At 48.6% G+C, this 23,452-nt stretch overlaps 2 protein-coding genes across 2 annotated transcripts; one reads left to right on the top strand and one right to left on the bottom strand.

Moving 5' to 3' along the window:
- Positions 1-22,199: 22,199 nt before the first annotated feature.
- Positions 22,200-22,645, bottom strand: LOC120374097 (histone H2B 8). Its single transcript, XM_039493344.1, has one exon. It carries the CDS (start codon positions 22,623-22,625, stop codon positions 22,245-22,247), a length of 381 nt encoding a protein of 126 aa, XP_039349278.1. The 5' UTR covers positions 22,626-22,645; the 3' UTR covers positions 22,200-22,244.
- A 160-nt stretch (positions 22,646-22,805) lies between these two features.
- Positions 22,806-23,403, top strand: LOC120374077 (histone H2A.J). The gene has a single exon (XM_039493290.1). The coding sequence runs from the start codon at positions 22,967-22,969 to the stop codon at positions 23,354-23,356; it is 390 nt and encodes a 129-aa protein (XP_039349224.1). The 5' UTR covers positions 22,806-22,966; the 3' UTR covers positions 23,357-23,403.
- The last annotated feature ends 49 nt before the right edge of the window (positions 23,404-23,452 follow it).

The raw sequence follows: 23,452 nt of genomic DNA on the forward strand, positions 1-23,452 counted from the left end.
AGAAAAAAACTTCCTTGACAGACAGACAGACACACAACATTTCATGAACACAAGAGGGCAGGGGTGTGAGTTGGTGAACTGTACAGTCACAAGTTTGCATATGTCCTGTCTGGATTGCTGTTTAATGAATCCTGCACTTCAGGGTGCATATACTTCATGGTGATGGGGGTTGAATGCAGAGGGTAAGGGTGGTAGGTATCAGGGCTGGTTGGTGAACGTACAGGTGTTGGAGGCACCTGGTGGTGGTAAGAACCTGGATGCTGAGGAAAGGTGGTTTGAGCTGACATTGGGGCACAAGGCAAAAAGCTTTGGGACGGGGGGGGGCTGTGGGGCAGCACGGGACTGCTCTGCCTGCATGGCTACGATAGCCTGGAGAGAGTCCGCTTGGCGCGACAGGATCTCTAGCAGCTGGTTTGTGCTTTTCCTCTTTGCCACAGCGTTTCTACGCCAATGTCTCTGGCGGATCATGCTTTCCTTCTCTCTCCACTCCTTCAATTCTTTTCTCTCTGTAGCAGAGTGATGAAGAACAGTTTTCAGCATGTCCTCTTTGCTCTTTCGGGGATTTTTTCTCAAATTTTGAAGCCTCTGTGATGTTGAACATCTGGGCAGTCCAGTAGTCAAGGTCACTGTAGAAACACAGAAATGACAACATTTAACACGGGCAGCATTGTATCCACTATCTCCAGACATGAATTGTTACACTGAGGGAGTTCTCACTTTAGCATTCTTTTCCCCACACGCATAACACAACAGAAGCCACGAAATGGTGAGTGAGGGGTGCTTATATAGGGAGAAGTGGGGCTTGAGTGATAGAGGGGAGCTGGTTGCTTCGGGTAATCTGGAGTGCTAGAGGGGTTGAGTGAAGATGCAGCTGCAGTGGTGATCTTATCTCCCTATCTCTTCACTAAAGAGTCTCCTAACATTTTTCACAGGAGTTAATCCTGGAAGATGTCTCCCTGCTGTGAGTCACTAGGGAACAGCGGGGGGCTCTTTTAGAGCAATGTGGATTCCGCCCGGGACCCTATGCGGCTTGCCTGTGTTCAGAAATGGTCCCCCCACCACTGGCAGCACAGTGGCGCGGACGCGTCACCGTCACTGGGACAAGGGACACAGTGGCTCTGCCTATAAACCTGCGCAGGCATATTGCCCACGCTCTGGATGAAACTTTTGCTGAGATAACTGAAGCAGATTACCGCGACGTGATAGACCACATCAACGGGCTATTCCACATCTAGAGGCTGGCATGCATGCAGCCATAACCCCCCTTCCTCTCCAGAAACATTTCCACCCAGAAAATAAAAGCCGCTTACCGGTAACCCGCTCCTCTGCTTGTCCTTCTGCAACTGCTGGCTGCTGCGATTGGGTACTTTCCTCCTGGCTTGAGAAGAGCTCCTGGCTGCATGCCCACTCTGGGGTGTCTTCCCCCATCCCAGTAGCTTCACTCGCGGTTTCCTCCCCCCCCCTGCCGCCGCCGCCGCCGCCTCCGCCTCCTCCTCCTGTCCCCCAGCCTGCTCAGAAGTGTCCATCGTTATCCTGGGATTGGCAGTGGGGTCACCCCCAAGTATCTCGTCCATCTCCCTGTAAAAACGGCAGGTCGTGGGGGCAGCTCCGGATCGGCGATTACACTCACGGGCTTTGTAATAGGCACTCCGCAGCTCTTTAACTTTCACCCTGCATTGTAGTGCGTCCCGATCATGGCCCCTATCCAGCATGGCCCTTGATATCTGCTCAAAGATATCGTAATTCCTACGGCCGGAGCGCAGCTGTGCCTGCACAGATTCCTCACCCCAAACACTGATGAGGTCCATCAGTTCGCCATTGCTCCATGCTGGGGCTCGTTTGCCACGTGGAGGCATGGTCACCTGGAAAGATTAACTGACTGCACTCCACACCTGGCTGCAGCAAACAGGAAGGAGATTTTTAAAATTCCCGGGGCATTTAAAGGGCGGGTCACCTGAGGCAAGAGCAGTAGAGTTCAAACTGATGAGCAGAGTGGCTGAACAGGAATTCTGGGATACCTCCTTATTCCCTGGAGGACAATTAAAGCGCTGGTGAGTGTCCACACCTGCTGAGCAGTGCTGGATCACCAGCGCTGCACTCCTTATACCCCTGCCGGGATGGGTTTTCAGCCAGCGCTGCAACCAGGGAGTTGCAGCGCTGGTTGTGCCCTGCAAGTGTGGATGGGGTGTAATTGCAGCGCTGGAAAGCCTCCACCAGCGCTGCAACTTGTAAGTGTAGCCAAGCCCTATGTGGTCCCACCAGACAGTGCTTGTTTCCCGGGCCCAGAATCAGCATTCCACGGCATGAACCTGCCCCATTAACACCATGATGGCCACATTGCTAGGGCCCGTACTTTGAGCGAAGTCTGTGTCCATGTCCTCATCACTCTCATCACCGCATTGCCGTCGCCTCCTCGCCTGGTTTTGCTTTTTCAGGTTCTGGTTCTGCATATACTCCAGGATAGTGTGCGTGCTGTTTACAGTGCTCATATTTGCTGTGGTGATGATCTGAGTGGGCTCCATGCTATTGGCATCTTCACTGAAAAAAGGCACAAAATGATTGTATGCTTTGCTCTGATGGAGGGAGGGGTGACTGATGACATGGCTTGCAGGGAATTAAAATCAACAAAGGGGGTGGGTTTGCATCAAGGAGAAACATAAACAACTGTCCTACAGAATGGCCCCCCTCAAGGATTGAACTTAAAACCCTGAGTTTAGCAGACCAACACTCAAACCACTGAGTTATCTCTCCCTGTAGTAATTCAAGCAGGACTGAATCGCCATTAAACTTTTCAAGGTGTCCCTGACAGACCTCACTGAAACAATTGTCCACCGTTGATTTCATGGAGGGAGAGAGGGGGGAGCAAATGAATACAAAACAAATCTGGTCTCTTTCTTGTTTTGATCCACTCCATCTCTCTTACACATCTTAGGCTGGCAGCAGACGGTGCAGTACGACTGCAGGCATGACTGAATCTCCAGGAGTAGGGCTGGCACAACCCATTAGGTGACCTAGGCGGTCGCCTAGGGCACTAACATTTGGGGGACAGCGGCCGCCCCGGTCGTCGTCGGTATTTCAGGGGCGGGACCGTCTGCCGCCTCTGTCGGGGGCGCCATTTTGGGGGCGGGACCTTCCGCCACTTAGGATGCCAAAAAAGCTGGCGGCGCCCCTGTCCAGGAGACGAAACTTAAAAAGAAAATGACCTAGAGTAACTCCCATTTATGTCCAGGCGCCCCTGACAGACCTCACCGAGGTCTGCCAGGAGCACCCATGTCTGCCCAGGCACCCCTGACCGACCTCACCGAGGTCAGCTAAAAGAGCACCCAGGAGACAACGACGATGGCTACCAATCGTAATGCACCATCAGCTGCCAAAAGGCAATGAGCTGCTGCTGTGTAGCAATGCAGTCCCACGTCTGCCAGCACCCAGACGTATGGTGATGGTGAGCTGAGCGGGCTCCATGCTTGCTGTGGTATGGCATCTGCACGGGTAACCCAGGAAAAAAGGCGAGAAATGATTGTTTGCTGTTTCTTTCATTGAGGGAGGGAGGGGGCACTGACGACATGTACCCAGAACCATCCGTGACAATGTTTTTAACCCATCAGGCATTGGGATCTCAACCCAGAATTCCAATGGGCCGCAGAGACTGCGGGTATTGTGGGATAGCTACCCACAGTGCAACACTCTGGAAGTCGACACTAGCCTCGGTACTGTGGACGCACTCCACCAAGTTAATGGTCTTAAGTGGGGACACACACAATCGACTGTATAAAATGGATTTCTAAAAAATCGACTTCTATAAATATGAGCTAATTTCGTAGTGTAGACAATACCCATAGTCTCCTAAATTACTTAGGCTGCCTCTCAAACTTGTGCAACTAGTAGATCTCATCCCTTTTCTCCTTGTTTTTGCTCATTTTAAACAAGTTTACTTTTAAAAAGAAAACCTTACTATAATTTAAATAACAAAATAAAAAAAATCTGATTTAAATTAAAACAAATATTGCATTTAAACAAAATCATCAATTTTTATCCACCCTGCTTTTGTCCAATGCAGCTATTGTAATATTCTTAATTTAGACCACAAAACTTTGTTAGCACGATTTAAATTGCCCAGCATTTCCTGGTACCCTTACAGACTTCAGGTGAATGTATATACTTACCCTCTGAAAACCAGGAAATAATGACATAAAATGATGTATTAAACTGTAACACTCTATGGATGGTTTCACAGTGTATTGTAGGAGACCCTGTCTATCACATCTGGGGATCTTGGGCAGAAATAATATGAAACCAGCAACTCATGAAAGTAAACCAGTCCCAGCTGCCCATGTTCCAGATATCTGTCTGAGGCCCTCATTACAACGTGGCAAGACAAGGATTCAGATCAAAGCAATGCCTGGTATTGAATGTGCATTAATGCAACTATCACCCGGCAAGAGAATGAAAAGCCATGGCATGAGACATATGTGTCAGCAGGGGCTTGACATCATTAGAAAGATTTCTTAAGGAGATCACATAAGCTGCATGCATGAATTGGAAGAGTGAAGACAGCAAATGTAGTATCTAATAGTGGATGAATCCCCCTATGCCAAGTGGTGGTTCTTTTTCAAGTGATTGCTCATGTGTATTCCACAGTAGGTGTGTGTGCTCACCACGTGCACGGGTGTCAGAAGTTTTTCCCCTAGCAGTACCCATGGGGGAATGCCCCTAGTGACCCCTGGAGTGGGGCCTCCATGGCGCGGTATAAGGGGTGCTCCGTGCTCCCCCCACCCTCAGTTCCTTCTTGCCGCCAGTGAAGGTGCTTCAGAACTGCTTTGCTCCAGCTTTGCTGTAGCTTGTCCCCAGAACTCTTGTTTGTTCAGTATATGTGACCTGTAGTTAGTACTTGATTAGTTTGGTTTAGTTTAGCTAGTGTGCCCAGGCCGGGGCATGCCCCGCATCCCGGGTTTTAAGTCGTATGACACTTGTAGGATCCCGATGCCAGTGAGTGATCCGCACATGGACTGTTTACACTGTTTGGGTGAAACTCATCTTAGCGATCGCTGTAAGATTTGCAAGTCGTTTAAGCCTGGGACCGAGAGAGAGAGTCATTAGGCTCCAGACTATTCAGCGTTGACCCCGACTCCGGCATGCCGCTCCAAGTTGGCACCAGGCACTACTATGTTGGTGCATAGCGACCCCCAGGCACCATCTACTAGTCGGCACTGCTCCCCATCCACGGGGCATGCCAAAAAGGCTAAGAAGAGTCCTTCTCAGCCACAGCACTGGAGTAAATCTGGAGCAGAGACTAGACCCGTGTTGGACAGTCCTCAGTCCCCATCATCCTCTAGGCCTCCGACTCAAGTCGAGCGGAGTAGTCAGGACATAATGGAACTTCTCAGACAGTGAACACAAATGCTGCAGATTCTTGTTGACCTACAGGCCCAACAACCACAGCCTTGCCACCCTCTGCAGTCGCTGCAGTCAGGGCCGGCTCCAGGTTTTCTGCCACCCCAAGCGGGAAAAAAAAAAAAAGCCACAGCATTCCCTCTGCTCTTCAGCGGCAATTCAGCAGCAGGTCCTTCATTCTGAAAGGGACTGCAGGACCCACTGCCAAATTTCCGCCGAAGACCAGGATGTGCCGCCCCAGTAGCGGCCGGAGTGCCACCCCTTGGTATTGGCCTCCCCAAGCACCTGCTTCCTTAGCTGCTGCCTGGAGCCAGCCCTGACTGGAGTACACCAGTTTAGCAGGTCCCAATACCCCTCAACATTCCACATGGCATCATGGACTGCGTCCCTATTCCTACCACCCTATGCTAAGGGACAGACAGAACAACCACAGCTTCACATACACTGACTTGTGAGACCCACAGCTGATGTCTGTGCAGCCAGAATGGACTGAAATAGACAGGAATGTTTCCACCTTTCAATTTTAAAGTTCTATTCCGTTAATTTATTGTAGAAGTTGTTATTGTATTGTTTTGTTTTTAATTGCACTTTATCTTTGCATTGTTTTTTGTATGAAATACATTTATTTATTTATTTATTTGTTTGTTTGTTTGTTTGTTTTAATAAATTCAACTTTATTACGTCACAACATATGCTGCAGAATGCTTAGCACTACTCCATGCACCTATTACTTGTAATCTTACAGGACCACAGAACTCACAGGTTCAGTGCAACATGCAGCATAATAATTATTAATGTACAGCAAGCATCGTAGAATCTATAGGTTCATTAAAAGACGGTGTAATATTCATAAATGAACACCAAGCACTATACAATTCCTAACAGTCCCCAAAACCTCAGGGCCAGCTTAAGTGCACTCTGCCATAGCACATTAATGTGGCTGACCATTAAAGTGCTCTTTCAAGATCTCCCTCATCCACATAGCTCCATGTTGAACTCTTGTAATGGTACTTGTGTCTGGCTGTTCCAAGACAGCAGACAGCCTCTTCACCTCCTCCCTGGAGGCAACCCTTCCCGCTCTGCCTCATAGATATCATGAAGGACACACCAGACAAGTATAATCACTGTGATATTTTTCTCACTGCATTCTACTCTTCTGTGTAAACACTGCCAGCATCCTTTCAGACTTCCAAAAGCACGTTCGCCTGTCATTCTGCATCTGCTGAGCTAGTAGTTGAATCTTTCCTTGGTGCTGGTGAGATGCCCGGTGTATGGCTTCATGAGGCAGGGGAGCAAGGGGTACACTGAGGCCTCCACGATCGCTACTGGCAGAGCAATGTTACCAGTGATAATCTGCCTGTCAGGAAAGAATGTTTCAGCGTTTAGCTTTCTGAACTATCCTGCTTTCCTGAAGATGTGAGCATCTTGCATCTTCCCTGACAAACTCACACTGATGTCAATGAAATATCCCCGGTGATACACCAACATTTGCATAACCATAAAAAGTATCCCTTTCTATTGATGTACTCTGTGGTGAGATGGGTTGCTGCCAAAATAGGGATGTGTGTGCCATACATCTAGACCACGCCAAGGAGACAGCTTTACACGCTTGTGTTCCACACCCTTCACATCCTCACCCTCGCGTCCTGCCTCAACACGAAGTGGTGAGACTTCCTACCACCACTGGAGCGTGAGGAACCCAGGTGGGCCAGCCTATATTCCACCCTGGTCCCAAAGCCCTCCGGGGATATTAGTTGGTGGTTCCTTCACAGAGCCGTGAGCATGGGCGTGTTCTTGGCGTGGTTCTCCCATGTCCCGGACACCTGCCCCTTTTGCAGCATGAGGGAGACCCTGGTGCACCTGGTTACAGTCCCTATTCCGGCTCCTCTTAGGTATCCTGTTACGTTTTTGGCTGCACTTTTCCCCTCACCTCCTTACCTATGCACTCCCTATCCGTGGCCCCACCAAGTCACGGGACCTCCTTGTCAACCTCCTCCTAGCACTGGCCAAAATGGCCATCTACAAAACCAGGGAGAGGAGGTTGGCTGACGGGGTTTCCTGCGACTGTTGGGCCTATTTCCAATCCTCCATCCACTCATGCATCCGGGCCGAGTTCCTCTGGGCAGCGTCCGCTGGCTCCCTTGACACTTTCGAGGAGCAGTGGGTGCTGTCTGGGGTTCTCTGCTTGGTGTCCCCATCAGGTTCCCTTCGTTTAGCCCTGTGACCTCACTCCCATTCCTGTTATATCTTTAGTTGTCCTTCGTACTTAATTTAGATCCCAGACCTTGTGAATCCTCCTCTTAGGCTGGGGGAGGTCCTTTCCGCCCACTCACTTGCCGGATCCCAACAGGATCACCCCACCACAAATCTGAACACCCTTGCCTCACCCCTTTCCCACCCTTTTATGAGCCCCACCCACTGCCTCACTCCTTCTCCAAGGCTCCACCCTCACTCACTCCATCCCCCCCTCCATCTGTTGCTTGCTCTCTCCCACCCTCACTCACTCACGTATTTTCACCAGGCTGGACCAAAGGGTTGAGGTGCGGGAGGGGGTGAGGGCGTTGGCTGGGAGTGCAGGGATGGGGCCAGTGATAAGGGGTTTGGGGTACAGGAGGGGCCTTCAATCTGGTGGGTGGGGCAGAGGGGTTTGGCGTATGAGAGGGGGCTCCAGGATAAGGCAGGGGGTTGGGGTACAGCCTCTGGCCTGAGGGGGGGTGAGGGATCTAGGGTGGGGACAGAAATGAGGGGTTCAGCATGCAGGAGGGGGATCTGGGCTAGGGCAGGGAATTGGGACACAGGAGGAGGTTCAGGGTGCAGGCTCTGGAAGGAAGTTTGGGTGCAGGAGGGGGCTCAGGACAAGGGCAGGGGATTGGGGCATGGGAGGGCGTGCAGAGCGTGGGCTCCAGGCAGTGCTTACCTCAGGTGGCTCCCCAGAGGCAGTGACATGACCCTCAGCTCTTAGGCAGAGGCACGGCCAGGCAGCTCTGCGTACTGCCTCTGCTCACAGGTGCCGCTCCTGCAGCTCCTATTGGCTGCAGTTCCTGGCCAAAGCAGGGTAGGGGCAATTCCTGGAGCTCCCATGGCAGTTCCTTTTCCTAGGAGCCAAGGGACATGTTGCCAACCCCGCACCAACTGGACTTTTAATGGCCTGGTCAGCGGTGCTGACCGGAGCCACTGGGGTCCCGTTTCAACTGGGTGTTCTGGTCAAAAACCAGACACCTAGCAACCTTACCTTACATGCTCGTGTGACAACCACTCCCCCTGTGAATTTTGCAACTCCAAAATGATTTCCCACTGATCAGTAGCAATCCTGCAGTTCAAGCTTCCAGAGTGTGCTCACCATTCGCATGGGCAGCAAGTGTAATAGGCCAGGTGTCCCTCCTCACCCCTCCCTGTGGGGAGTGGAGGAGGGGAAGGGATGTGGCAAGCGGCAGTGGGGTGGGGGGTCAAGTGAGGAGGGGACCTAACGGGGACGAGCCTGGGGCAGAGCGGGGCAGGCCTGCAGTGGAGCAAGGGTAGAGTGTGGACGGGGCTGTGGGCAGAAGAGGCAGGAGACAGGGAGCTAGCCTCCCCCAGGGAAACTTCACCCTCCATCCATGACAATTCGTATCTCCACTAAAAGTGCAGCTCTCATTCTGGTTTTCCTGCACTGGAGGGCTGTGGTGAGCTCGGCAGACTGATCCAGGAATATGGCCTTTCGCATCTGCAAGTTCTACAGCCACTACTTGTCATTCTAACCGTGCATTATGATGTGATCCTAGCCATCAGTGCTCATTTCTCAGGCCCAGAAGCGGTACTCAGCAATCTGCAGCTGCTACATGAATGCCACCAAAAACCTTGAAATGGTTTTCATTATGTCTCATAGCAATCTGTCCTCAAAGAAATCATCATGTACCCCATTATTGCAGTTCTTGCTCTGGCCCTGCAAGTACTGAAGGATTGTGCTTCCTGTATTTGCAATGTTCATGACAACAGTGAAGAGCTCGTCAGGCTCCATAGGCGCCAACTCCTTGGGTGCTCTGGGGCTGAAGTACCCACGGAAAAATAATAGTGTGTGCTCAGCACCCACCAGCCAACCACTGATCAGCTGTTCAGTGGACCCCATCGATCAGTTCCTTCAACCCCCCAGCACCTCGCCCCCCCCACCCCCGTGGCGCTGGAGCAGGGAGTTCCAGGGGGCCGAGGCCCTCCCACTTTTTGCAAGCAGATAGGCCTGGCCCATCCACTTTTTGCCAGGGTGGCCCTGCCCCCTTCCCCTCCTCTTCCCCCCGAGGTTGCACCCCCTGGTCAGGTCAGCAGCTGGTAGAGCCCAGAAGGGAAGCCTGGGCAGTTGTGGAGCCACACGGAACACTCCACCCGCCCCACACCCTGCGCCTGGAGTGGGAGAGTGGCCAAAAGCAGCCTCCTGCCCATGTCCCCGCCCCCTGGGCCCTCCATCTGGCCCAGGGCAGGTGAAGATGGAGGGTCCATGATTCCGTGCCTGCTCCCCACAGCTGCCCACGTGGTGGCTCTTACCCTGACCCAGCTCCAGCCAAGAGGAAGGGGCTCCGAGCCACAGCCTGGCCTTGATAAGAAGCACACGGGAAGCTGTGGGGAGCTGCGGCAGACCTCCAGCTGCCCTGGGTGGGGCTTCTGAGAGTAGCCCCCAGCCAGTGTCCCTGCCCCCCTGGTCCTTTGCCCAGGCCAAGTGGAGGGCCCGTGCCGCGGCTCCCCACAGCTGCCTGCATGGCTCTTACCATCACAGGACTGTGGTCGGGGTAAGAGTTGCTGACCAGCCCACTCCACTCATATATGTGCAGTTTGCTCACTAAAAGTCTGAGTACTTCGGTGACGTACACGGCTGGCTTCCCAGCAGCAGTTTGGAATAAAACCTCTCTTTGCTACTTGGGAACCTCAACATGTGGAATGCTGGAATTGATAGAGGAGGCTTATGCAGAACACCATGGCAACCACTCTCCCCCAAAGCCCAAACTGGCTTGCAATTTTTAGGAAAAAGTGGTTTTGATTTTTGACTTACCATTTTCTGTCTGCCTCTTTCACTGCAATTAACCTGGCTGTGTCCAGGGAGATTCTGTGGTCTGAAGAGTCCCTCTAACCATACATTGAAGTTTCACAAAGAAGCATTTTTTTTGTATGCCTTGAAATACCAAAAAGAATTGTTCTGTGCTCAGGCACTGAGACACTTGAGGTATTAACCTTCAGTGTCTTGTGTTTTGGAGCACCACTGATCTGTATGTTCTGTATAATCTGTATGCTCAAAAGGTCTGTTACACTTTTCCATCCTTTTGTCTTCTCTCCCTCTCTGAATATCTATGAAGTAGCTTTTCTCCTTCCCCTCCCTCCTAGAATGCTTGTGGGATGAATGGGCTACTTGAATAGCTGGAAGATCAGAAAAGCTCCCAGGCAGACATGGTAGCTGGCAGAGCCATAACAAGGGCAAGGCGAGTGAGGCACTTGCCTCGGGTGCACAAAGCTAAGGGGCGCAGAAAGCGGCGGAAGTGGGAAAAAAAAGAAGAAAAAAAAAGCAGCAATCGGTGGCGCTTCGGCGGCAGCTCTACCGCCACCACTTCATTCATTCTTTGGCAGCAATTCGGTGGCAGGCCCTTCCCTCCAAGAGGGACTGAAGGACCCACCGCCGAATTGCCACCGAAGTGCCGGCCCTGGGGAAGGGTGCAATTTTATATTCATGCCTCAGGCGCAAAAATACCTAGTTACGGCTCTGGTGTCTGGGACTCTTAATTAGGCAGCACTCACACACCCAATGCATGGACACTGCATGGAAACTGCCCAACCAGACATGGACAAGTCATCTCTAGTCGCAGGCCATGAGGAGCAGGTCCTTAAAAGGGGAAGGGGCCATGTGCTCAAGAGTGCACTCACATCTACCTCCCATGAAGGCCCTTCGCCCGGACCGCCTGGCCAGTGGTTCGCCGCATTGCATTCCATCGTGCCATGGGAAAACTTACCTTCATCACACTGTCCATTGCTGTGCTGTGGGATACTTACCTTGAAGGATCCTGACATCTCCAGTGCTGTGCCTGTCCTGGGAGCATGAGTATGCAAATGTGAGTGTGACCCCTCCCCTTCTTTTGATCTTAGCTATCAGTATAATAAACGTGCTAATTTCTGCCAAACTCTGAGGGTAGGTCATTAGTCCTCCCTAAGCTTACTAGCTGGCCCAATTTCAGGTAACATTACTGGTGGAGAATGCAGGCAGCTTTGTGGAGGATTTGACCCAAGAGTAGGGGTCCTCTGGTGCCTCCCAGTAGTCTCTTGAGCGGGTCCGGCTCGAGCCTGCGTGAGAAAGTGGTAGGCTAGCAACTCACTATAGGGAGAAAAGGATGCCGCTGCTAAGTATGCCACCATGGGGCAAGGGGAAGGAAAAGGCGAAGCAGTCTGAGCGAGAAGACACCCCCCCCCCCTTGGGGAGCGTCACCGCTGTCCGGGGTGTTGTTAGAATGGCTCCAAAAGAAAGCGACAGACCCCTGGATGCCAAGGGCGGTTCCACCTAGGAGTACAATTCATGAGTTGGAGAAGGAACGGGATATCTGGAAGGTGCAGGTTCTGACTGCGGAAGTAGAGAATGCAGCTCTGAGCCAGGCAGTTACCTGCCTGAAGGTTCTAGTCCTGGAGGGGTCCGCCCAGGAGAACAGAGTCTGGGGGGCTTATTCAGCCCAGGTCGCCACTGTTGGGGGTGAAAGCCCAGGGGAGTGCAGGACCATATGATGATTGGAACGGGGATATCTGGTATGATCCAGATCCCCCAGATCCAGACCCCGGATAGCCAGACCCCAGATACTGTGCTGTGGCAGCCCGGAGGGTGGGCCGAAACTATAGGCCTGCAACCGCAGGGGACGGGGCAGTCCCAAGTACCAGACACACTGTGGCAGAGACCAAGTTGACTCCTGTAAGCAACAGAGTTAGCAAAACCTTGGGTGGCATAGATTTAATACCCGGAGGGAAAATGGGTACACCGCGGACAACTCAAGTGAGCAGGATTTGCCACAGTGAGATCACTGTGCTCATTTGTTTCTAAGCTTCTATCTTTCAGCCTCCGAACCAGAACATAAGGAGAGCTGGTACCAGCTGAAGTGTTACAGAAATACTATAGTTATAATGTCGTGACAAAGTCTGTATTTAGTGTTCTGTGCTCCATGTTCTGTATCTGTCTCTGGTGGGTGTCCTGTGCTAGCATTGGGTCCAGAGAGAGGGGGGATACTACACTAAACAGGCTAAATGCCTTTTCCTCTCTCTACTTCCCCCATTTCCAACCAAATTATCAATCACATCCACCTCTGTCCAAAAGACTTTGGTCCCCAATGCATCAGGTTTATTTTTTGTTAGATTCTCTAATAATCGTTTTGTTGTTGAGTTTTGTTATTCATACATTTGTATTGTTAGTTACATTTTCTTGTATCATTAATTCCACTTTCCTCTATGCACCCTGGTTCTACTTCCCCAAGCCCTGAAGGGTAGCTCATGGGCCCCCATAACCTGTACAACGAAATGTTAGTTTAAGTATCAGCAATTTCACCAAGTTCTCTGTTACTATGTATCTTCCAAATCAGTTTAACCTTGCACGACAACTGTGGTACTCCTACAAATCTTATTTGTTGTGTGTACTTAAGGGTTAGGATTGACTTTTATTGTTTGATGGCTATTGCAGCATCAAACTTGGGCCTCATTTTGTTTGTCAATGTACCCAATTATTGTAATGGTGATGGTTTTATTGTATTCCAAATTATTATGATTATGATTGTTTGCATTTGTGTTTATGTTATATCTGGTGTTTAGTCAATTGTAGTGGTTTTAGTTATATTCACCTGGTTATAATTGTTTGGTTTGTTTGTAACAGATCACCTGTGCCCTACAATGACAACAACTACTGTAATGATCATAGATGAAGGGGTAGAGTGTTGTAGGACCACCACTGATCTGTATGCTATGTATAACCTGTATGCTCAAAAGGTCTGTTACATTTTCCCCCCACTTTTGTCTCCTCTCCCTCTCTGAATACCCGTGAAGTGGCTTTCCCCCTTCCCCTCCCTCCTGGAATGCTTGTGGGATGAATGGGCTGCTTGAGCAGCTGGAAGATCAGAAGAGCTCCCAGTAGGGTGACCAGACAGAAAGTGTGAAAAATCAGGAAGGGGGCTGCGGGGTAATAGGAGATTATATAAGAAAAAGACCCCAAAATCGGGACATCTGCTCACCCTAGCTCCCAGGTAGACAAGGTGTCTGGGACTCTAATTAGGCAGTGCTCACACACCCAATGCATGGACACTGCATTGACACTGCCGGAGGTGGAATGTGACCAACCAGATGTGGCCAAGTCATCGCTAGTCACAGGCCATGAGGAGCAGGTCCTTAAAAGGGGAAGGGGCCATGTGCTCAGGAGTGCACTCACAAGCTTGTACCTCCCGTGAAGGCCCTTCGCCCGGACCGCCTGGCCAGTGGTTCGCCGCATTGAATTCCATCGTGCCTCGGGAAGACTTATCTTCATCGCACTGTCCATTGCTGCACTGTGGGACACTTTACCTTGAAGGATCCTGACATCTCCAGTGCTGTGCCTGTCCTGGGAGTGTGAGTATGCGAGTGTGAAAACCCCCAACCCCCACATCTTCCTTTGAGTTTAGCTATCAGTATAATAAATGTGCTGCTTTCTGCCAAACTCTGGTGGGTCATTAGTCCTCCCTAAGCTTACTAGCTGGCCCAATTTTGGGTAACATCTTGTCCACTTTCAGTCCCACTGACCTCAAGAGATTGGACATCTTGACCACATTCCAGTAAATGCATGGGTCATCTTGACACTGTCATGGTCCCTTCCAAAAGGAAGTGTTTTTCAGATGAACTTATGGTTGACATTCTGGACAGAGCCAACAAGCAGGTCCAATATCAAGGAGAGAGGGACTTATAGCAAGTGGAAAGGCTCAGGCTAGATGCAAAGCTTGAGGACAGGATTTCAGTGTGGGAGCAGACACTTGCTTTGCAGTTTCTGGAAGAAGAATAGCAATTAAGGGAGAAAGGTAGATCACAGCAGAAAGAACTGTTTGAGCAGCTGCTTTCTCTAATGGCTACAAGACTGCAGTCTGCAGGCTCGGCCCCACAGCCTGAGTCCCCTCCATGGTACAATGTGCAACAGACAAGGACCAGTTTGGACAATTCCATGGCTTGGTGGGCCATGCAAGTGAGCCCTATCAACGGGTGAACAGGCCAAATATATCCCCTGCAGTCCACCATGCTGAACCCCTTCCCCCTGCAACCCTGTGATGCCTCTACCACCCACACCCAGTGACCATTGCACAGCAAATATGTAACAAAGGGAAAGAAGAACCAGGGGAAAGATGGAGGGATACACCGCAATAGAGGGTTTCCTTCTTGGAAATTGTCTCACTGCTTGCACTTGTTCACACTTTGTTCATGGTTTTGTTAAAGGTACTGGTGTTTTGATGTGCTAATGACAGTTGGCCTTTCTGGCAATAGTCTAATATTATACTTTACTAATAAACATTTAAAAATACAGGGTTTTATTTTATTAAGAAATTGTAGTATCTTCACTGCTTCACATCATATAATATGTGTTTTGAATAATAATGATAAAAGCATGGCAAGGGACAAGTTGTATGCAAACACCATTTATTTCTCAATATAGATATCTAAATCCATAGTTCTCTGCCCCTAACCTCCCGCTCCCATTTAATAAGTGGTCATATCATCTATAAGGTCAATACATGGCAAATGTGACAGCACAGAGCATCCCTAATTTTTGTTTCTGAGGTGCATCCAGATGTGGTAGCTGACCTTTCTGGCTGAGTGTATCGGGTCAGCAGTCCATCACTGTCATAGGTCCATTTGGGAGAAATGGCTCCCCTCTGGCTTCAAAAAGATTGTAAAGAGCATAGCAAGCCACACTAATGCAGACAGTGTTAGAATCATAGAATATCAGGGCTAGAAGGGACCCCAGGAGGTCATTGAGTCCAACCCCTTGCTCAAAGCAGGACCACTCACCAGATAAATTTTTGCCCCAGAACCCTAAATGGCCCCCTCAAGGATTGAACTTACATCCCTTGGTTTAGGTGGCTAATGTTCAAACCACTGAGCTATCCCTCCCCCTGCAAGATGACTGGCAAGATGACGCTGGAATTCAAACTGATCTGTAGAAAGCACCAGCAGGACTTCACTCTATCAAATACACATTCAACCACCATTCTACAGCCACTGAAAGTGTAATTCAACCTTATTTTTCCAGGGCCTCTCAGATCAGGACATGGTTTCTCAAGCCAAGGCAAAAGGGGATACAAAAGACTCCCAAGTGGAACAGTAACTCCATTTATGACAATGTCATTTGGTGGGAATGGTGTCTCAGCCTGTCCTTGCATGTAGACTACCAAGTGGTGGAAAACCTGGAAATCATGAACTTTTCCAATGCAGCTGATGTTGATCATAAATTGACCTCTGTGGTCCACAAGGGCCTGCATAACAAAAGAATAGCACCCTCTGCTGTTTACGCACTCATGTGCTCCTTAAGGAGGGCAAACTATTGGCACACAAGTCCCATAAGTGTCCTCAACGCAGTCTGGAAACCCCATACTCTCAAAGCCAGCAACTACTTCAAGAATATCTTTTATGTCCATCACTTTGTGGTAAACCACCCGCCTGATCGCCTCAGAAACCTCCACCACCATTATACTCAGAGGTAACTTTCCAACACCAAGGTGGTTGGCAATGGACATGTAGCAGTTTGGGTAACCAGCTTCCAGATGGTTATAGCACGTGCTACTGGGCCAGTATGGCCACCCTTAGGCATATGGGGGGAAGGATAGCTCAGTGGTTTGAGCATTGGCCTGCTAAACCCACCGTTATGAGTTCAATCCTTGAGGGGGCCATATGGAGCAAAAATCTGCCTGGGGATTGGTCCTACTTAGAGCAGGGGGCTGGACTAGATGATCTCCTGAGGTCTCTTCCAATCCTGATATTGCTTGATGCTGGAGGTTCTGGATGAGCTACTCATAAAGTTGCTTTCTTCATGCAAAAGTTCTGGACCTGCTGTAGATCAGATCAGTCTGTGCATGTGCCCCTGTTCCAGAAGTGCTAATCTACATAGGGGGCATCAGTAGCTCTACTGAATTTCATGAGCAGCATCACCCAGTGAGAGTCTACCATATCTGTATCCTCCTCCTCTGATGTGTCTGTGACCAGCAACAGTGAGGGCTGAGGCTTGGCAAAGGGCACTCCCACACAGACCATCTGAGGTTGTAGCCACCAGCTGAGGGACTTAAGAATCAGGGGTGGGAGGGTAACCAATCTGTCCAGAGAGTCCTGGCTGGGTCTGTATATCTTCACCAACCAAGCCTGGAGGGGATGAAGGCACAGTCTGGTTCCTGAACTCCAGAGAAAGACTGTAGAGGACCCCTCCTGTTGTTTCTGCCCCTTCATCGATTACAGTCCTGTCTAGGAGGCCCTGAATAGAAGCATGAGGGGGGCTAGGGTGTGAACGGCTTTCTCTGGGGTGCTGGCATGTGAATTGCTTGAGGGTTGCTCATGAGTCCTTCAGACTGTGCAGTCTTGAGTCCGTCTTGTCAGCGAATAGCTCCACATGGTCAAATAGAAGGTCCTGTATTGTATTCTAGACCTCTGCCGGGAGTCCTGAGATGTGTTGCCATGAGATACGTCTCATTGTAATAGCCATAGTCCAGGACTATATAGGAGAAGAAGAAATGGTGCAAGATGTTATCCATTATGCATGTGGCACTCTGCTATCAGGAGTGTCTACTGAAAAGTGGATCCCAGCTCTCTAGACTGGACAAGCATTGAAAGGATTGACCATTACATGAGAAATACCTTATCAGACTGGACATGAATTTAATAAGCATAGATTCCAGATTGTACTTAATATTTTTCTTTTATCTGTAGCCTGGTGTTTCCAAACATTTTACTTACATATATTTTGGATCATTTTCTTAAACTGAATTAAATAAACTTATATTTAGCTTTACTATAGACATGTCCAAGTGCCTTGCACTAAAGAGAGTGTTGAACTGAAGGGAGAGAGTGTTGAGCTGGGGTACATAGAGACCGCAGATTGGTGTACATTGTGGGTGCCCAGAAGAAAAGGGATTGGGTACTGATCTGTAACAAGGGAGGAGGGCCAGGGCCGGAGTCCCTGACAGGAGCCAGCATGGCGGGGTTACAGTGGCCTGTGAGGCCAGCAGCCGGGGAGCTGAGGGTGTGGGGCCCACGTGGGCCGCACCGCAGCAAGATTGTGCAGGCCACCCGCAGGCCGCTGCCCTGCACGCCCTGGACCACCCGCGGGCCGCCCCCGGGGGCCACCCTGCCCCACAGCTGGCAGGACAAGCGCCGGTGCAGGAGCAGATCCCCGGGCTGGAGCAGGTCACCTACGCGGGCAAGCAGCACTTCGTGCCCTGGCTGGCCCGGCCCCGCCACCCGTGCTGGGAGCGTGGCTGGCACGACCCCCACCACTCCCCGGGGCCGCACTACGAGGAGATGCCCCTCTACAAGGAGCGGGTCTGCTATGTGTGCCACCAGCGAGCCAAGATGCTGGAAGCCCTGTACTCTTGGAAGACTTGTTACATTTGTGTAGGACAATGGCTAGCAAGTATCCATCCCTCTCTAAAAGAATGTTGGCTAGAGACTACAAAGTGGCAGCTACATGGGAGAGAGAATCATCTATTCTTCAGGTGCATGAATGGATGTGCTAATTGCTAGCCTGCAGAGGAAAAGAGCCAGGTTCAACACAGAGCCTAGGGAGTGGAGTGCTTATGCTGCCATCTGCCCATTGGGCTGGCAGAGTTGGGAGGATTTTCCCCTGTTGAGCACAGACAAGGCTCTCTTAGGCTGTAACTAGGTGGTAGTGATTCATCCTGTACATTTCAGTTAACCCCTGAAGTGTGACAGTGCCCAAAAGCCTGCTAACGTTTTTCTAGATATATTTTCCCACTGTGAATGTGTCATTTACAAGACTATCTCTCACTCAGACGAAAACAACCAAACCTCCTAGACCAGCAGATACACAACAGCGACGTGGGGGGAGGGGTAAGAGCGAGGGGAACACGTTATTCATATATTCAGAAGTGACAGGAAATACTGTCAAGAGAATGGGACACCAGTCAAGCACTTTTGATTTGGATTATTTTATTTTTATTTTTCAGATTAGCCCGCTCTGATTAAACTTTAGAAATGGCGACGGTAAAACACAGAATGCAATGAAAGGAAGATGGTGTGTCAGGAAATCTGATTGGTCGGATTTTGCTGCAGAGTTCTAATTTCTGAAACAAAGGTGCATTAAAACAACAAAAAAGAAGCAACAGCTAGTGTGAAGAAAGGTCACCAAAGATCGTTACGCTAGTAGAAATTGATCCTCCTTTTGTGCGTGTATATATATTTACATTTACTCAAAGAAATCTTCCACGGCACTCATCAATCGATTTGAGCACAGAATATGTGCAGACAAATCCTTTGCTAAAACTAGGGCGGGTCATAATCTCAGCTAGCAACACGAATAAAACAGGCATCATTTTTTTAAAACTGTATTTTTCAGAATATAGCTAATTGCTCTACTAGAGGAAGCACGAACATATGCTGGGAATTTCAAGTCACCACCTTGTAAAATTGTGTTCTTAGATGATCATCCGGAAATGGGGGAGGGGCATGATGGGTGTAACAGAAAATGCATCTTGAAAGCAGTTCTTGTATGAGTAATATATTTAACGCAACCCCCAAATCTAAGGGCATAAGTGAGTTTCCATTGAAATTATAACGCTGACTCGATATTGATTTTCGAACTCCTAAATGGGGCATTGTTTTCTCTGAAATCTATTTTTGAGTTCATTGCATGCCTTGGGAAATCTCAACCCAGTTGCATACAGAATGGAAGCGGGGGAGGGAATTGCGCTAAAAATTACCATCTTTACCTTTTCAAGGGATACGGATAGCATCATGAAGCGCGACCATGATTATTTTGTATTTTCACGTCTGGTGGTCGTAGGTAAAGAGTTTGGGGAAAGACCCGGCAAAGCACCACAGCACAGTGCAGACTGAGGGATAACTTCCTGGCTCACTGTAGGGGCATGAAGCGTATCTCATGACTTGTCTAGGAAGAGATCCGCGGTGTTTTTCTTGGACTTACACTTAAACTGAACTCGCCTAGAAAAAGACATAGATTTGGGCTGTGCGCTGAAAGGGCAGGAGGACATTTTATACGGATTCGGTGATTAAATCCACATTATGAATAACATACTTGCAACACAAATGCTCTTTCCAGAATCACTCAAACATGCACCAGAAGAGCCAATTCTCTATTTTAAACGTATACTATTTTGTAAAAGCCACAGAGTATACTGAAATGTAGAGGGGATCACCTAATATGAAAAAGCTGCCAATAACTACAATATTAGGCAAAAGATTTAGATTTTACTAGTGTCTCATTCACACACCGTGGTTTCAGATAAAAAATAACCCATGTTTTTGTTTCGTGTTAATAGAATATGAAATGTCCGTTACATTTTACAATACATATACTTTTCATGAGGACAGGGCCAAGGATGTATTCCTTATAAAATATGCACATATGGTCCTAAAAATAAAGTGTAGCCACTTTTTGTAAGTGCTAAATTTGAAAGAAATAAAAAGCCGGAAGAGTGTCATCTCACATTAATTATATTCTGTAGATATAGAACTGGTCAGGTAGAAAACCAGTAACCCAAAGATATTAACATTTTTAAGGTGAGTTCTATAATATCTTTCAATCAGAGCAAAAATGACTGTTATAAGTCATTTTTGCTCTGGTTGAAAGATATTTTATTCATTGCGGGTCAGCGTACGTATGGGAACCAGGGAAAGTGAAACATTCACGCTTTGAAAATTAATCATGATTTCAAGAGGGGGTCTGAAGAGGGATAGATACTGCAAGCAGCAAGTCATTCGTACAGTCATTTTGTGCTTCTAACTCCTGGCTTTGTGGGGCTGAATTAGTTAACTGAAAAAAAAAAACAAAATGCTATGGGTGTTAGGTTATTTATGATTATTTCACTTACCAAGTTATTCCACTGAAAATGTGAGTGGCCAAAGTAACCTGCAACTTTTAACTGATTGTTCCTTATATCATGTCAAAAAATGTTAAATCTTTCTGGCACAACTTAAAACCAAATTACACATTAAAGAAAAGGTCATTTTGTACTAGCCAGTTCTTTCTGTAAACGAAACATGCAACTAAATTGTCTATTCCTTAATAGACCGCCATCTTTTTTATCCTCTTATTTTTTTGCATAATCCGTTTAAATATTAAAGCAGAAATACAGCTCCTTTCAGTGTAAACGTGGTGGCTCTTAAAAGAGCCTTTGGGTTTTTTAGTTGGTTGCATGGACTCCAGCCATTAGGAATTTTAAGCTCTCTCGCCTCGGATACGCCGGGCTAACTGGATATCCTTGGGCATGATGGTGACTCTTTTGGCGTGAATAGCGCACAGGTTGGTGTCCTCAAAGAGCCCCACCAAATAGGCTTCGCTGGCCTCCTGCAGAGCCATAACGGCCGAGCTCTGGAAGCGCAAATCGGTCTTGAAGTCCTGGGCGATTTCACGCACCAGGCGCTGGAAGGGCAGCTTGCGGATGAGCAACTCAGTGGATTTCTGGTAGCGGCGGATTTCTCGCAGGGCCACGGTGCCGGGTCGGTAGCGATGAGGCTTCTTCACTCCCCCAGTGGCAGGCGCGCTCTTCCGGGCAGCTTTAGTAGCCAGCTGCTTACGGGGAGCTTTACCCCCAGTAGATTTGCGAGCTGTTTGCTTTGTCCTCGCCATTCTCACTAACTACGAAAAACTCCTTTCAGACAAAGGCAAACAAGACGCGCTGTAGCAAAACCCGGAATATATAACCAAAGTCTCCTTTCTGATTGGCTGGCGGAAACAGGCAAACTGCATTGGACAATTTAAAAAATATTTGAAAAGCCCGCGCTCTGCCGGGAGGGAAAAAATTGACCCTTCCCGCCTTCTTTCTGCCCTCTGCTAGGGCCTATCCCGCTTCCGGCCCCCCCGGCCCTCCATCGTCTGATTCCACAGAACACGCGCTCCCTCTAGCCCACATACCTGGATTACGCTCTCATAGTAATTTAATAAAACCCTGGTTTAATGGCTGCTGATTTTTCTCTTTAAATCCCTCGCTCATGCTTGAAAGCGACAGATTTGTGATGTGATTCTGAATGCTTCTAGCCTCCTTACATCCCTCCCCCTCACCAAACTGCGACAGCGAAAAAGGAAAATCATACCGCATATGCCGAAAGTTTGGCGGGGGAATTCCATGCCATTTTATAGTGCACTTTGGGGTTATCTAGAGGGTGACAAATAACCTACAACCCTTCTCCTCCCGACACTCACAAAATAAGCGACATAATTTTATTAAGGATTTAATAGAAATAATTGAATTTTATAGTAATAGTTACTGTCCTGTTAGTGTTTTACTTCCCGAAAACCAAGATGTATACATGAACTCAACAAGGGATTGTCTAAGTAAAAACCAAACAAGGTGTTTTGAATACTTAGCATGCAAACTGACATGTTCATGTTTTATTCGAATGCCTCCAAGCATATACGTTTAAGAGTTGAGGCGAGAAGCTTTGATCGAAATAAAGATTTTAGACTTTGCAAATAAGGATTGAGATTTAAATGTTTAGTGTACATTTCTTACTAACATTTAAGATATAACCTAGATTTTTAAAACATGTATTTTCTGTGAGGAACAATCACACTTACCCCAGTCAGGGAAAACAAAGCAGTGTTTTGAGCTCTGTTATTGAAAACGTGGGTGGCTCTTAAAAGAGCCTTTGGGTTTTATGTTCTTTGATAGCATCTACTTAGAGCTGGTGTACTTGGTAACAGCCTTAGTGCCCTCAGACACCGCGTGTTTGGCTAACTCGCCCGGCAGCAGCAGTCTTACAGCGGTCTGAATCTCTCGGGAAGTGATGGTCGAGCGCTTGTTGTAATGGGCCAGACGAGACGCCTCCCCTGCGATACGCTCGAAAATGTCGTTCACAAACGAGTTCATGATGCCCATGGCCTTAGAAGAAATACCAGTATCTGGGTGAACTTGCTTCAGCACTTTATACACGTAGATGGAATAACTTTCTTTCCTAGTCTTTCTACGCTTCTTATCACCCTTCTTCTGAGTCTTAGTCACAGCTTTCTTAGACCCTTTCTTAGGCGCTGGAGCAGATTTCGCTGGCTCAGGCATATTGAGATTTGTTGCTTGCTCTAAAAGACAGAAACAACGTAAATATAATGGCGGCCACCCCCTTATTTATAGGGACCTTATGCAAATGAGACGCTTGTAATCTTTCATTTTTTATTGGGCCTTAGCTAAAGAATACGTCACGGACGATAAACCCTACGCCCAATTGGTCAAAATAAAATCCTCATCACCATTGGTTGGAAATACAATGAAAAATTTCAACCAATCATGAATCAGTTTCTATACCAGAAGGAAGGGATAAAAAGGCTGGATTCGGGCGGGGCGCTAATTTCTCCAGTTTTTGCTTTTTAAAAAGTGCTTTGGGTTTGTGAACTAGAGAGTCAATGTCGGGTCGAGGAAAGCAGGGAGGTAAAGTGAGGGCAAAGGCCAAGTCTCGTTCTTCGCGAGCGGGGTTACAGTTTCCTGTAGGTCGTGTGCACCGGCTGCTCCGCAAAGGTAATTATGCTGAGAGGGTGGGGGCTGGCGCCCCGGTTTACATGGCAGCGGTGCTGGAGTATCTGACCGCTGAAATACTGGAGCTAGCTGGCAACGCTGCGCGAGACAACAAGAAAACCAGGATCATCCCCCGTCACCTGCAGCTCGCTATCCGTAACGACGAGGAGCTCAACAAACTGTTGGGGAAAGTCACTATTGCTCAAGGTGGTGTCCTGCCCAACATCCAGGCTGTGCTCCTGCCTAAAAAAACTGAGAGCCATAAGGCGAAGAGCAAGTAAAAGTGACAGTATATTAAATCAACCCAAAGGCTCTTTTCAGAGCCACCCACAAGAACAAAAAAAGAGTTGAGTTTCTAATACACTAACAATTTTCTG

The sequence above is a fragment of the Mauremys reevesii genome, linkage group 1 (assembly GCF_016161935.1).
Source record: "Mauremys reevesii isolate NIE-2019 linkage group 1, ASM1616193v1, whole genome shotgun sequence".
NCBI lineage: Eukaryota > Metazoa > Chordata > Testudines > Geoemydidae > Mauremys > Mauremys reevesii.

Bases quoted from the DNA above. Each gene is read 5' to 3' on its own strand.
- LOC120374077 (XM_039493290.1), top strand. From the start codon at position 22,967: ATGTCGGGTCGAGGAAAGCAGGGAGGTAAAGTGAGGGCAAAGGCCAAG.
- LOC120374097 (XM_039493344.1), bottom strand. From the start codon at position 22,625: ATGCCTGAGCCAGCGAAATCTGCTCCAGCGCCTAAGAAAGGGTCTAAG.